General features: G+C 44.8%; 1 protein-coding gene across 5 annotated transcripts in view; it reads right to left on the bottom strand.

Moving 5' to 3' along the window:
- The window catches only part of arhgef9a (Cdc42 guanine nucleotide exchange factor (GEF) 9a), a 40171-nt gene extending 26772 nt beyond the window's left edge, over positions 1 to 13399 (bottom strand). For 2 of the 5 annotated variants that reach the window (XM_075480993.1, XM_075480994.1), the window contains exons 1-6: positions 13111 to 13398; positions 11992 to 12125; positions 8810 to 10440; positions 6872 to 7210; positions 5923 to 6049; positions 5716 to 5822 (exon numbers count right to left, since the gene is read on the bottom strand). In XM_075480993.1, coding sequence (XP_075337108.1) covers positions 5716 to 5822; positions 5923 to 6049; positions 6872 to 7210; positions 8810 to 10366 — 2130 coding nt within the window. In that variant the 5' untranslated portion in view covers positions 10367 to 10440; positions 11992 to 12125; positions 13111 to 13398. Of the gene's footprint in view, positions 1 to 5715; positions 5823 to 5922; positions 6050 to 6871; positions 7211 to 8809; positions 10441 to 11991; positions 12126 to 13110 lie in introns of all 5 variants that reach the window. The other 3 variants (XM_075480991.1, XM_075480995.1, XM_075480992.1) reach the window with 3 other exon arrangements.
- Between the last annotated feature and the right edge of the window lie 2714 nt (positions 13400 to 16113).

The raw sequence follows: 16113 nt of genomic DNA, 5'->3' as shown, positions 1-16113 counted from the left end.
TGTCACATTAATGGCGAGGCTACTCACATCCTCTGAGAGAGAAGTGCTTGGGAATGAAGAGCCCACTCACCCACTCCAATCAACTGTCACGTCCACTACAGTAGAAGCTATAAATGTGTAACTCAATATAAACAGTTATAAAAGCTCCACCTGCCCTCTTACAGAGAGGTGGCGTGATCACTGTGCGTAATAATTTCCCATTCTTACTGCTCCCATGCCACAAGTTACACGGAACACAATGGAAAAATAGAAACCTCTGCAATGATTCTGTAGTTGGGTGAAGGTTCGTTCTGTTTTGCTCAGCACCTTACAGTTTGTTGATGGGTCAGCTCCTCCCATCAAAGACTTCACAGGGCCCATCTGATAAGCTCCCCTCAAGCCCCCTAAAATATAGGACTGCACACAGGCATGGATAACGAAAAAACTCGCACACACACAAAAAGCTGCAGGAGGCAGGTGTTTTCACATGCCCGGAGGGAGGAACGGACGAGGGGAGGGCAGGCAAGGTGAGGGAACATAGAAAAAAAAAAGAAAAACAGTGGGGGGAGAGAAAACCTGATCTGAGAGGAGGAGAAAACAGGGGGATGGCAAGCTCTTGGGTCAGAAAGGAAGAGAGGTGCAGGGAGAGGGGGAATGAGGAAGAAGTACAAAGAGCAAAGGGGATTGCATAATACGTGTATGTGATGGAGGTTCTCTCTGATGCCGCATGTGGTGTAGCAGGGAGGTCAGAGGGAGAAAGTTAAGCTAAATAATGCACACAAGAAGTGGCAGCTGCCAGAAAAATCTAGCTCATCGTTCATACAGGCCTGCAGGATACATTCTAACTAGCAGAAAAACTGTGCAGGCAGTTAGCTTCTGTCTCATTAATTCATGACAGGCTAAAAAGAGCAGGGCAGGATCTACTAATTTTATTTAGATTACAAAAATTTAACTGACTACTTAGTGAAATCAGACCGACTGTCAAAAAAAAAAAAAAAAAAAGGCAACCTGTTGGACACTTGATTCATTGTCAGTATGTTTGTCCTGAGCTCATAAAAATGTTGGAAATGGATGCATTGCAGTGCAGGGTGGGCTTACTAATCCCACCTCTGAGCAGAAAAGTTATACAAACAGAGAGAGATGTATATTCATGTAAATAAGAGATGAATACGTATGAAAAATAAGCTTCTGACAACTTGCTTCACTGCTGAGAGAATTGTGTGTCCCATCGAGTTATTGCAAAAATATAATCTATCATCCCATATGAAGGATACAGATCCAGGAAAATGCAGACTTCCTTTAATGCAATACTAATCACTGACACGACATGAACCATGTGACTTTATCTGCAACACAGTGTTCAGTAGAGAAGTATAATATATACACCAATATCTAATAATGAATAGTCCCCCCCCCCTTTGCCACCAATAGAGCTCTTAATGGTCAGGACATGGAAAAAGAACATCTGATGGCGTCTAGTGTGTTGGGTACAGGACATTTGGTGGTGGTGTAACAAGATGAGCAGTGATACTCACTTGTCAGCAGTCACAATGTTGTATAGTCGGTGTTAAAACAAACTTGCTCAGGAGCGGCACAAATGTTTTCCATTAATCTTTAACTTGGCAGTGCTCTCTTGCGGCGTTAAACAGCGTCTTTGTCGACAGCGAACGCGTCGTGCTAAACCGTGCCTGCATGCAGCCGGCAGGTGTGCGCGCCCGAGGATGCCACCGACTTTGCAGCGATTCCTGCACCAGTCACAGGCATAAATTTCTTTTGTAAAATTAATGTGACCGCATTAGGGGCATTTACAGACATGTAGTTATAGATAAGTGTGGCGCTACTCCGCAGCGTACAAAAAGAAAAGGTTTCAGAAGCTAGCTATAAATCCTTCAGCCGAATTTGAAAGCCCTAATAGATGACTTTGCACAGTAGAAAATCAGAGGAGAGCACCTGCAAAGTAAGTTGAACTTTTGTCTTGGCCATATTAAAAAATGTAATTGATGATAATAAAACATATGAACACAGAAACGGGCCTGCATCTGCTCGCGAGGCCCAGGTTCTACTGCTTTAAAGCACTCCAGAAGATTAAGTTTCATTTAAGGAAGCTACTTCAGAGGAGGTCAATACCAAGTTAGCAACGAAAGTGAACCATTTCTTTTTGGGAGAGTGAACTCAGTTCAGGACTTCCAATGGTGCACTGAGCATAAACTAGTTCAGTTCTAATTTATGCGAACTGAACTTTGAACCCGTTCTTTTGTAATGTGAACTTGCACAACAATGTGTGTAGAGTCAGGAGAAAATCTAAAGTAGAAAAAAGGCCTCATTATGTAGAAATAATACATTCTTACAGACTCCAAACTTCTTCTGAAAAGAAAATTTGAACACATTTTACTTGTGGGGTTTCTGCGATAACACAGTACCTGTCACACAGTACCTACCATCACATGACCATGCTGACTAAAGACTGAAGAAAGTCTGTATCTCGAAAACTGATATGTGAAACAGCCATAAAAATGACCAACGTATTACACACATAGTGGACACTGATGATCGAGGTAAATCATTCCTGAAAAACTACAATGACTGAATGTTTTTTGGTGTTAACCAGTCTCATGACAGAAATCGCTGCCTGTTGCAATCAAACTATAACTATTCACATAATGATCCCACAGTGCTGCACTGTACGGCAGCATAACATACTTTGAGTGAGTGATGGAATGCAAGATATACGAGCCCTGGTGAGATATGAGCTGAACAAAGCACAAGTCTGTGCATGCACAGGGGTGCGTGATCTGACAAATACAGAGCATAATGGGGAGATGCTGTAAAACAGGATACGCCAGTGAGAACTGCCTTTGCAGTCCCAGGGAGGGTGCAGGCATCTGAGAAGTGAAAAACAGCTTTTGTAGGAAGCAAAAGAATCCTTCTTTTTAGTTATATAAGAGAAAGGCCCCCAGCCTATCTCTTTCACCCGAGCACACATAGAAACCCACTCAGCATAAATGCAAGCGTGGAGTCACATGGCCACGTATACAGCACCAACAACGACATACGCACACACCTTACAGACAGAAACCCATTCTTTGGAAGAGGCAGCCTAGGTAAGCCTCTGATTCAGTGAGGACACTAATATTTATCAGAGTTCACCGCATACTCTGAAACAGCGTTAGCTGTTGGTACGTTGGCAGGTGAACAATGCTGAATAAACACTGATGAAGGATTCTAGGTCGCTTGTGGTTCACAGTGCAAACTGTGCATGCAGTTATTTTGAGGAAGACCTTTTCCTGTTGTTTCGCTAAAATAAAGCCTGGGGTGAAACGACACACACGGTGTGTTTGATGGAGATATCACAAGCTGGTGCTATTCATTCCACACCAAATAATGAAGTTGTGAATGCAATGACTCACACATCCTGACAGATTATTTCTGAATACCAACATAAGAGCACGAGAATTGTCTGCATGCTCGTATCAGAGTGTTATGAATAGGGCGTACCATCCAAACAGTGCCACTGCTCCCCACATGTGTGGAACTATATGCATCAGGGGTCTTGCTTGGCCAACTATCCCCTTCCTGCTGACTCATGCATTCATAATAAATAGATACCATTGCATAATATGATTACGACCGCAAAAGTTTTAGGCCGGCCCAAACTTGATCATGTGAGATCTCAGTTGAAACTCTTAATCTGCATGAAGCCCCTTAATACGACAACCCCCTCTGTTGACAAGTTGACAGCAGAGCTTCGGGCAGAGCATTAGTAACACACAAGATCATCTGCACGGCAAGTAAAACCTGCTATCGCCATAGTTTGTTGGAGTAAAGCATGGGACAGGGCAGAGGATGAAGGCAACGAGAGAGGGAAGGGAAATAATGGAGAGCTCTGTGCTGGACAGAAATGGAGGGAACTAAGAAGGAGAAGAGGAGAAAGGAGGGCAGAGGAGAGTGACTGGGGGAGAAATCCATTTAAATGAAAGGGAGAATAGAGGCGTCAGCATTAGCAGTTAATCCACTGCAGTGAGAATGCCTTCTCTCTGCCTGCGGCCTCTAGGCTCCAGCCATCATCATAACAGCAAGACTGTAACATACCCTACACTGTACCACAAACAGCAAATCCAAGCATGACAGCCCCGTGAAGTAGGGCTTTCAACCATTTGCTTGTGCCACCACCACATTGTCTAGCAATGTTGCCATGCCACTGTGTATAAATAAAAATGCATTTGCTGCTGATCTTTCGCAGTGCTACTTTCAATGAGCCGCATCAAAATACATATTCTACAAACTAAATATATTCTCTTATCCGATTTGAATCCCGGCATTGGATCCTGCTCCAAATTCACCTCCCTCACCAAACACACACAAGACATTTCCAGTGTTACGTGTCCATGTTCCCTACCCCAGGAGAGGGCCGTGACAAAGGGAGCATCTCTCTTCTCTTCGCTCCCACCCCTTTTTCTCTCTTTCACCCACACACTTTCTCTATTTAGCTCGTGCTTAAAAAGGCTGCCTAAAGATAGAAGCAAGAAGCTGAACAGGAGCCAGCCAAGTGTCATAGCAACAACGTGCAATGCTTAACAAATACTATTTAGATCGGCAAGAAAAAGTTGGAAACAAAGCTGAAATTTCCTCAAGGACGCAGTTTGCTTAATTTCGATCCGAAGACACGCCAGCAATAAAACGCTACAGTATGGGCTCGTAACTCTCCAGCTGAACAGGCAGGATGATTGTTATGACAATGGGCTGCTATTTGTACTTCATATACTTACTGCCTAGCTGACAACAAATAGTTTGAATTCAGGTCTGCTGCAGAAAATGTGATATCAATCCAGATGTATTTGTGATGCTGTGTATACACACTGTTAAATTACACTGAGCATCAATCAAGTGAGATTATACCCCCGCCACGTCAATTGCATACATCTAAATATGTCCCCCCCAAGTTTGAATGAAAATTGTATGAGTCATAGTGAGGTTTGCACGTGAAAATGACATTGTCTTTACTTATTACTAACACTAATAGGCGAGTCAGAATGATAAGAAACAAATGGCACAATGAACAAACCTGTAAGGGGAGAATCAGCTACCTATGACGGAATAAAATATATGCAGGGGGGTTCTGTGCATCGGGCCGCTGCAGATACAGAGGCTGGACACATCCCTAGAAATGTTCCTTACCCTGTCAGTGATACTTAAAAAAAAAAAAATAAAACTTTGCATCTCCTTCCACTGGAGTCCCCCTGAGGCCACTTGCACATCAAAGCATCGACTCTGAAATGCCTAGTTTTACTCCGTGTATAGTACTACTCTGACACTCTCCACAGACAATTTCACACGGCTGACAATGATGGCGTTTTGTAGATGATTCCCAGAGCACAAAACAACACAGACACAACGGTACATAGAAATGTTTCAACTCCTATTAATGCAGTGATGTTCGGTCAGTATGTCTGCATGTGAACTCGTTATTTAAGCAAACAAATTTTTTGGCCATCCACCGGATGAGTAATGCCCCAAGAGTGTTGCATGACATTAATCCACATGGCCACCCTCTACATGGATCTGTTCCTTCACTATGTGATGAAACAACCACAGATGCCTTGCTAGTATCGGTGCCACTATCAGCTATCTATCAGTTACACTCCTACACAATTTTCTAATGTGACATGTACTCCTATATTCATGGGGTGAACAAACTCAACATGCTCTGTGTACATTTGAGGGGCGTTTCTGACTCACTATGTTGACTTGTAGTGGTTCTGACCCAGGTCTTAACAGTCTCCTCCTCCTGCAGCTTCCAGAACCTCCAGACCGCAGACGCACCGATGACGACGACTGACCCATGGCTGCAGGACAGACACGCACAGACGATCAAATGAGCAATTTAACAAACATACAACAGCCTACAATCGATATATCAATGCAAAGAAGAATATGAAATAATACCTGACTGAGGCAGGAGCAGTGCCAAGGCAATGAGAGTGCTGGGGGGAAGTGGCAGGGAGCGACACCGCTGCAGAGACGCCCTGTGTGGGGGCTCTAGTGGTGACACACCCGGGGGGCGAGACAAGGCCTAGAGGGCACTGAGGAGTTAGGACATCTCCTATATTCCATACACTGCTACTCCAATTCTCACGCTCACATACGCAAAGTTGAACACACACACTCTCTCCTGCCCTTCACATTAAAAAAAACCCAAAAAAAACATTACGCCTTGTCCCCCTATTCTGTCGTGAATTTAAAGAATTTCACATCCAGCAAGTCTATTCTGGTGCACTGGCCGGTGTGTGCATGGCCCGCAGCAAACCATGAGAGACCATACATCATGCCAACCAGGCGTTCCTCTCAGGTTAAAATGAACTGACTCTGAGTTAGGGCAATGAGAGGTAAAGCTTATGGGAGCGATGAGGCAGAAAATTGGCCACAGGAAAAGACAGAGAGTTAGGAAGGGAGAAAGAGAAGCCACAAAGAAAGAAGGGGTGAGATGGAGGGAAGGAAACAGAGAGGGAGTTGAATGAGGGAAAAGCAGCTCCCAGAAATACAGGAGTCTATAAACGAGACAGAGCATACAGGCATTGTTGCAGCTAACAGTGAGTGGTACATAAATACTGGGTTAGTACTGGGCTGCCCTTCAAAGTCTGGAGTGTGTGTTTGATTCATTATGGGCCTGGGCTATATTTATCACTGAGTTGGTGGAAGCTACTAGTGAGACAATGCCATCCTACTTTCATCTTTCTAAACAACACAATGAGATATATTTATGTGTGTACTGGGTATACGCATAAATGCCTATGAGCTTGTTTGTAATTTCTTTGTCAATATCTGCACGTTTTTTTTTTTTCAAATCTATGTGAATCTATGCATGAATGCTTGTGTCATTTATTCATCATCTTACTCTGTGGTGCAGCTCCGTTGACTGCGTCTCTCTAGTGACACTGCTCTCTATGACAGAGAATGGCCTGGAGCGGGTAGCCATCCTTCTCTGCCCCGGAGAGTGTTGCACGGTGGTGGCAGGCCTGCGTCTGTGCCGGGACAGTGAGCCGACCTCACTATAATGGGTGTAGAGCTCTCGATCTGGAATGGGCCTCCGCAGGTCCAGTACAGCTGAGGCCGGGCGAGGCCGGGCGCGCAACCGCTTGCGGGGTACAGAGGTCTTCTCTGTGCTAGAGTGGGGCATGCCCGGACCCTGCTGTCTCATACTGCAGCCTGTCTGGCTGGCAATCTGCTCACACAGCTGTGATTGGCAAAGATACTCAGCAGTTTGGCCCAGATAAAAGTGCAACAATGCATTTCTTGTGTAGGGAATGAGAAAGAATGTCTCTGAAGGTTTGACAAAACATACCTCATATTTCATTGTGAAAGATTCTAGCAGCCACAAGCTCATGATTCTAACTGCAACGTGTACCAAACATCGTTCAACATTGTAACCAAATGATACTTCAATTAAGTATAAGAGACACAAGGATGTGTTCTTCCAACACTTGGTGACTATGACTGAAACTTATGTTAATTCCATAAGTTGTCTTGATGACGACCCAAACCACAACTTTTTTCTGTTGTTTGGTTTGTATTGGGAGCCCTAAGAGGAAAACATGCCATCAAACAACAGGACTCATCCAAATATTGTGTTCAAAAGAAAGAATGTGGTATCACAATGTGTTTCTATAGTTTCAAGAAATCCTAATTTCTAATTAGTCCATTAGCTGCTAAACTCCCGTCAAGTTAAGTAGTTAAATACTGGATGTCTGTCGTCCATTCATCAAGCACAATACATTTCTGTATCTTAAGGTGGGGAGAGCATTTTATGTTAAAAAAAGGCCTCAGTATGATACATACCGTCTTGTTTGTTTAAAGTTATTGTGTCCTGTCAAAAAAAAGATTTGTGTTAGGGTTTGTTTGTCCCTTCACTTCTATTCCCAACCCCAATCTTTCTTTTTTTTTTATTTCTTAGTGCCTGTACTGACAGATGTAACCGTGGAACCAATTATGATGGGACTGAAGATTAGCACCCTTCCCAAAACAAACGCTCCTAAAGCCTTTGCCTTTTCATAACAAACCCCTATGAAAGTATGCTGAGTATTGAGTTGTCATATCTCATTTAGTCATAAGGAGCCGGGGCCAACATGTCCTGACTCGGTATGACAAGAAGGGAGATGACTAATTCTTCCAGTGGAGTGAGAAAGGGAAGGCCGCTGTCATGCAGCGCTTACGTCACCGAGCTCCGGGAGCAGCTGCAGACACACACTGCTACCTCGATGGGAAACGTAGGGTTCTCCTTGCAGGCTACAAAAGGCTGGCTAAGCAGGAAAGGACAAACTTTTGCAGTGTGGTGTTGTGTTCCTCTGCAATTACTATTTCCTCTTTTCTCCAACAGATGGGGCAAAAGGACAACAACAGAGCTGGTGTTCCAAATCATGTTGTTCCAATCTGGTGCTTTGGTACCACACCTACTATCTAAGACCGTATCAGGAAGAAATGAGTAACAGCTCTGGTACCAGCTGCGTTCTGGCTTGCTGCTGATGATTTAAAGAAGCAAAAGAATGGCCGCGGTTAAAGCAGTTATATGAATGATTTTTGGAGCATTTGTGCTGTAATTACATGACACATGCCTCTGGCAATGTTAATGATGTGGAAAAAGCCTGCAATGGGATGTTGTGACGGCAAAAGATATGCAACACGTTCCACACGAATATGCTCTCGACTAAAAAAGAAACAGCAACACAACAGTGGTTTCGCAGCACAAACGACTGACTTGTCTGGTAAATGCATTTATTAAATAGAATCATCTGGAAATTAGAGCGGTTTAAGCGATGCACTGTTTAAAGTCACATACCTTAAATATTTCTTCTGTGGAGTCTGATGCTGGCACGCTATTGGTTGTGCTCTCTTTATCACCTTGCTGTAATTGGACATTCACTTCCTGTATCTGCTGGGAGTCAAGTAGAGCATCCCTGGAATCCCCCTCATTTCCTGTTTGTCCCTTTACTTCTTCCTCTTGACCAAGACAGCTCAATTGATCCCCTTCAACCTCTGCTTGTTTTTCAGCCTCTGTGTTTGGATCTGAATGGGGAATGTAATTCTCCACAATAGACGTGGCCAAGCCATTAACAGCTTGAGGTCCTGGACAAGCCCTAAAGGCTTTCAGTACAACTTTAGGGGACGCTCTGTCTGTCACAGGTGCTTGGGTCTCACTGTCAAAGCTAGTGGTGTTTGAGGATTTCGCGGTCAGTGGCGATGATGGGGTCGGCTGGGGTTTTGGAAGTCCTTCGTTGTGGAGTGTTAGAGACACACTGTGAATGTTGTCCACCATGCGCTGCGGGGCCTGCGGGGAGCTCATCGGAGTCTTCTCTCCGTCCGGAGGGGAGAAGGAGCGCGATGTTGTTCGCCACTTTCTGGCCGATTCTGCTACACTGTTGAAAAATTTGAACAGGCCACCAAAGGTTCCCTTAGTATCCGAGTGTTTCGTGGGTGGCGGCTGAAAGTCTCTGACACTCTCAAAGTCCACAGAACCGTAGTCTGAGTCCATGGTTTTGTCCAGTGAGGGAAGTTCAGAGTCGAAACTCCTCTCCGAGTAGACAGGGTTGGTCTTCCCCAAGAGGGAAATCCTTCTCAGGTAACTCCACACATCTTTGTGTCTCCTTCCTCCGCTGTGGTGGGTCCTCGGGCTACTCCTAACGCTGGGCTCTTCACAGCCTGCACTGACTCTGTTGCAGTTGCTTGAGTTGTTGTTGCTTCTTTTAGCGTAAGAAACTCTTTCAGAGGGTTTACAACCATTTTGAGTCACAGCCTCTCCTATTACAGCTGGCTGAAGGCCATCCATGGCAGATGAGAGGTCAAGGTCTTCAAACGAGCAGTCAAATTCTGCTGTGTAGCCAGCATATGAATGCCTCTTGCCCCGGTTTTTAAGCGTGCCCCTGCTTGTCTGCTGAGGAGTGCCAATGTCGCGGCAGAAAGACTCCTCATCCACCAAGGAGTTGGTGAATTTAGCAGTGGACAGTTTCCCCGTCTTTCCTCTGAACACAGCGGGAGATTTTAGCTTCTTGAAAGAGCGAACTTTGTCAGCAAATGTGAGTTTAGGGATGGAGGCCTCCCCGGGTAAAATCATGGAGTGGGGTCTCCTCTCCAGCTCTGGCACCGCTCTCTTTCGGTTCAAGATCTTCCAGATACCCCCTGTGGCACGAGGCCTTCGGCTGACCTCCAGTCTGTCCTTGACAGAGTTCTGAGAAGAGGCAGCCTGGCTCTCTCCTTGCACCTCTGCAGGCCCTGGCTCAGTCTCTTGAATATAAACACTGCTGGTTTCATTCTCCACATCCAGAGAAACATTAAACACTCGGTTGACAAACCCATTAGGGTTGTTGCTCTCAGGGGCAGGGCTGTCTGTCTGTTCCATCCTCTCTCATTCTACAGCGTCAGCTATCAGCCCCAATGGACACCATGTCTAGGCCCTCTCTTTTTCTCAAACACCTGGAGGAACAGAACAACATTTTTATTCAAGTTTAACATCCAACCAACAACACTGTCATTCCACGTAATGCTTGTTCAGGATGCCTGTACAAAAAAGATATGCCACGAATACCTAAGAAATTAGATTAGATGTAGGGAATGTCAGAGTATTCAATCTAAACGCTGCGTTTTATCCACACTGGAGGTCAAATGCTGAACAGTAACAGATATGCAGAGCTAAATAGAAATTCAAACACAATAAGCACATTAGAAGTCTCCGTCTGTGATTCTGTGATTCTCTGACAAGGACTTTTGCCCCCCCCCCACAATATTTGGTACATATTATCCAAAGTAATAATTTCAGACACAGTCCCCGTCCACCTTTTAAACCGGAAGGTTATGTTGTCATGGAAACGCTCACTACAGAGACGTCTGGTTATTTCAGACCTGCTCCAGCTGTGACATCATCACACAGCTCAGATAAGCTCCCTGCGAGGAGGAAGATGCTTGGAGAGTGCTACCCTGCCACATGCTAATCGCCCTTGTTTGGTAATCCCTTTAATGTATGGAGGCATCTTGTGTAATTGGGGCCTCTGGCATGCGTCCCTGTTGTTACACGAGATCAGACACGAAGATGTGTTTCAATTATGCTGGCCTTTTAAAAGAACGTCACAACTCAAATTTGAGAGCTTTTTACCGATAACCTTTTCCGAATCCCGCGAAAAAGGAGGGCTCCCAAACCGCGAGCACGGTTTCGTATTTAAAAATGTCGGGATACCGACACAGGCGTGTTTGTTGCAGCGGTTTCCCAAAGCAGATTCAAGTTGTGGACGTGCGATAAATACGGGCTTCAAGTGCAGATTCTCGTCTTCATATTAGATTGAGGGAGAGATTTTAGGAACCGCAGCCTTAATGTTGTTGAACACAAGAATGCAAAAGCACTTGACAAGCAGTTAAGCAACTGACACAGAAGTCTGTTTCTTGGACAGTTGTGGGCCAACACTATTACATTTTTTTTCTTTCCTCAACCAAGTATGTTAACATGTGGAACATGGAACATTGAGCTGCATTTAGATGTTCTTGGAGCTCTCAAATATACTACAGGAAGGAGTTCACAATGTGAGTGAAGGCGCCAAAACAAAACCAGTTCACCAGAACGAAAGCAGTAAGATAATCAGCACAGTTCGGTCCGTTCAGAGAAAATAAAAACAATACGAAAGCCTGTATGCACAGAGAACAGTGGTGGACGATCACAGGATCCCGTCTGCAGTAGAAACCAATAACAATAATAAAAGCTGACCCAACTAAATGGAGAACACTCTCCAGGAGGTAGACATAACACTGTCTGAGTAGATCATAAAGAGAAGACTTCACATGATCGGATAGAAAGAGTCCACCACAAGCGGGACACCAATCATATGCCAGATGGAAAACAGAATAGAGAGATTAGACTACCTAAAAAAAAAATATTAAAAAAAATCACCAATGGGGATCTAGAAAAACATGCTTTCTTTGGACAGATAAAACCAAGCCTTGGTCCAGATCATAACCCCGAAGCAACCCAAATCCAACCTGTAAAACAAGTGGTGGCCGGGTGATGTCAAGGTCACGCGTGTCCTCCACTAACGTTCGCAGAAGATGTGATAGGGGACAGCGGCGGCCGGATGACCTCTGAGGTATGCAGAGGCAGGAGTCAGTGGAGTTGTCTGGAGGGCACACAACATTACATTCAGAAAGTGACCTTTTTTTTTTTTTTTTTTTAAGTTAAAGCAGTCAAGTATTCTTCAGAGGAAGTCAACGGATGTGTAGCCCAATCAAGCTGCATTTCACATGAGGACAAAACTAAGAGCAAAAAGAATCAAACAGCAGCTGAGGAGAGCTGCAGGAAGGGCCTGCCAAAGCATCAGAAAGCAGGAAATCCCATTCTTTTGATGAGGCCTCAAACCTCTGGTCAGTCATTGCCTGCTAAGAAGTCATGACGAACCTTTGGAAAATTAACCCTTTTTAAAAAAAAAAAAAGTTTTAATTTGTGGTTAATCTGTGCAATGACATTTGAGAAGCGGGGGAGGCTAATGTTGGAGCTTTAATTCCCTTATCTTGTTTAAATGTGAATATCCTCCAATTAAAATTGAGACTGCACTTTAAAGCCTGCATTATATAACCAAGCTGAATATGACTTTGTCAGGGTTCAATACGTAAATGTACCCAGCAAAATAAGCGAGAAGCCTATACGTAGGCCCATTTATTAGTAAAATGTTACATAATCTGACTTAACGACAGCAAACTTCACTTCAGGTTATGTGGGCAACATACAGTATGAATACACCGCTGACACTGAGAGTCTGCTCACTGGTTATAAGGGATAACAGCGTCGACGCGCGCGGACTTAAAACGGTTAACGTTACTTTTCTCTTCGCTCTCAGTGTCACCAACTTCATGTCTGTTTGTTTTTTATATTTTTGCGGCGTCTAAAGCTTTTCTCAGAGAAATGTCGCTCAGTGGAAAGACGACAGCGTACCGCTTCAAACGGCCGCATAACTCGGTGAAAAGTTTAAGATTCGGAAACTTCAGGAACTGTTCGGTGAAAACCGGTAAAAAGGCGAACTGACTTTCACCCCCCCCCCCCCCCCCTCAAAAAAAAAAAAAAAATGCTACCCAAAATGAATTTGGCAGTAGAAGTTCGAGACTCACCCGCAGGAAACCGCCGTTTAGAAGAAGGGCACCGTCCCTGTCCTCCTCGGCGTTATTAAACACCGCCTCAGACGCCGGCAGAACTTAACTTCTGTCCGGGGGTAAAAGGCGGACGCTGGGTTGCAGGCAGCGAATCCCTGGCAGCTCACATGTGTTTGGTTTTTTTTTACGCCTCTGAACTTCGTCAGCTTTCACCGGAGTTTGAGAAACTCCCCGAGTTGGACAGACGGGTGAACTCTTGCCCCTGCGAGCTCCTGCAGACGCCGACACTCTGGCTTGCGATAAAGCTCTCACGCAGACATTGAAACACACACCAACACACACGCCCTCCACACTCAGACACACACACACACACACACACACACACACACACACACACACACACACACACACACACACACACACACACACACACACACACACACACACACGCTAAACAATACGTAAAAATCTCCATTATCTGAATAGAGCGACAACCTAATGATTTCTGATGTGGAGTTTATTTAGGGTTTAAAAACCACACAAAGCCCATTATAAAGGCTACAGTGTACTACACTATTTACTGTACCTTTAATCTCATTCCTATCCCTTCACTTCATTTAAATTCCCATCCAGCCTCTGGCTGTTGTTGCACATTTTCCTTGAGGGCTACTTCAAGTTATTTTTTTTAATCCATTTTATTGGATGGATTTATAAGAAAACATTGTTACGGTTTCAAAGGGAACATCAGTGAAAACAAGTGATTGACTGAACTCTGGTCTCACTGGCTGATGCTCCTGTGGGATTTGCTCTGAATGTGAAAATCCTTCCATTGAAATGACACAATGGGCAGAGGGAGCACAGGGGGGGAAACTGAAGGAATTCACAAAACTAAACAGCTCCAGAGCTCCATAGCTGCGAAAGAGGAGATGGTGGAAGAAGGGGCCTAAATTTAAACATTTCCTCTTTGTCCTGTTTTGGGCCCATTGTCATCGCGTTGGCGTTCTCCCTCCTGAACAGGAAGGAGTGGATCTGACATCAACGCTCTCAGGCTGACAATGCCAGGAAGTCTGTCTGACTGTATGTAAATATCTCTGTGTGTCCACGCTTCCCTTGCTTGCCCGTGGAGCTGCTCCCTGCTCCCTGGCCCGCACCCCGAAGCGACTCCCAGAACTTGAGGGGGCAGTTATAGCAGGAGCAAGATGATAACTCATCCGCAACTGTCACTGCGAATTACAGCAACCTCGTCGTGGAATGACCTCTCCTATGATGAAGCATCTTCCGTATCCGGCTTCAAATGCAGAGCTCACTGGACTCGTTCTTTTATTCAAATTCAAAAAGTCAGTCTTTTCTTTTTTTTTTCTTTGAACGTTTTCTTGCTTGTACTGTCGCTTTCCTCTCATAGTTTGCTCCCATTCCCTCACTTTTTCCCTCCCTCCTTTTACTTGCTCACTTCCTCAGGACCCCGAGCAGTCTTCCTGCTGTCCCCTGGCCATCACAAAAGACATCCTGGCTCAAACTGGCCAAATGTTTCAGCTCAGATCTGGCTCTTGTTGACTACCCCCCCACCTCTTTCTTTCAGCAAACACACTCATCCGAGCAGTTGGTATGAGTGACAGAAAGCAGGAGAGGAAGCGAATAAAAATGAGGGATGAATCAAGAGACACAGATGAGAAATATGATGTGCTTGTGTCTTCGTCGCTATGTTTTGTTGACGTATGGTGAGTTTACTCAGTGGCCTATTTACTGAGAGCATTGAGCACTCTGAACAGAGCTCTTTGAAATGATGTCACTGGCCTCTCGATTTCAGAACAATCGACTTCTTCCTCCTCTTCCTATGACACGGTCCACACTCATGGGCTTGGTGGAGATTACTGGAGACAAACACTCGCAGGGTTTAGGCCCAGCTGTAATTATTTCACCAGTCTTTGTCAAAGCCACTGAGTGAAAACAGGCTGCCGTGAAAAAGCCAGCCAGACGGGGAGGGAGGAAAAGAGGGAAGGAGGGAGGGGGCCAGTTATGTTGTGATATCAAATGAAAGGCTTACTACAGCCTGGGAACTGGATTCAGGGGCTGTAACTCATGTGAGAACAGCTGGGAGGTCAGCCGAATTCTTGTTTTCAGTGCAGGTGTTTGGGAATACTGAGGCTGAATGACTCTGTGTAATTTTACCACATGTCCTCAGATGGGGAAGACTGCTGAGTTTAAGAGGGCCAAGGGATGATGTTGATGAGACGATGGGAACATGAATACACCGGGACTCGTCATATAGCGGGAAGTTAAAGTGCTCTGCCACGCATACAAATCTACATTTTGCCCACTTTTGGTAGAAAAGATTATGTCCAGGTTGTTCTTGCCTCTGGTAGTAGAAGAGAGTTTGAATTACTCGGACATTCCTGACATTCCCTCTGCACTGACCTGCATACTTTCCTGGCTTGGGTGCACATGGCACTGCACTCACACACACACACATTAACACACGTATTTGAACTCATCCTACCAGTTCACACTTTGACATCTGACTCTTTGATCCCAACTGCAATCGGTTTGGGTTAATCAATCAATTTAGGCCTTTTAAACACACTTAACCACACATATGTGCGAGCTCCCGCGACAGCTGGAATGTGTGGAAAGGTCCTGAACGTTGTTGGCGATGGGAATGTCACACAAAACGACTTATCAATTAGCCATCTGAGAGCCAGAGAGGGGGAAAGAAAGCCACAGAGAAAGACCGAATAGGAGGGACATGACAGAGGGAGTGTGCCTGTTTGTGAGTGTGTGTTTGGGGCTTTCAGCTGGGGACTTTCGGCCTTTATCAGGATGAATCTGAAAACAGGAAGGCGGGTTCCAATAAACAAGACGAGCGGAAGACAACCACAGTTCTACTTCCTGTTTTAGAGCAAGGGAGGAAACGGCAGATTTTTTAGGAATTCAAATCAAAAGCAACATCCTATATAGGCCAACTTAAAAAAAAAAATCTGGTTTCACTGAAATCCATAATCTGCTTTTTAACAAACCAGTTTT

This window comes from Odontesthes bonariensis, chromosome 13, assembly GCF_027942865.1.
Source record: "Odontesthes bonariensis isolate fOdoBon6 chromosome 13, fOdoBon6.hap1, whole genome shotgun sequence".
In the NCBI taxonomy this organism is placed as follows: Eukaryota; Metazoa; Chordata; class Actinopteri; order Atheriniformes; family Atherinopsidae; genus Odontesthes; species Odontesthes bonariensis.
Note: the sequence above shows the minus strand (reverse complement) of the source record. Positions and strands in the feature narration are given on the sequence as shown.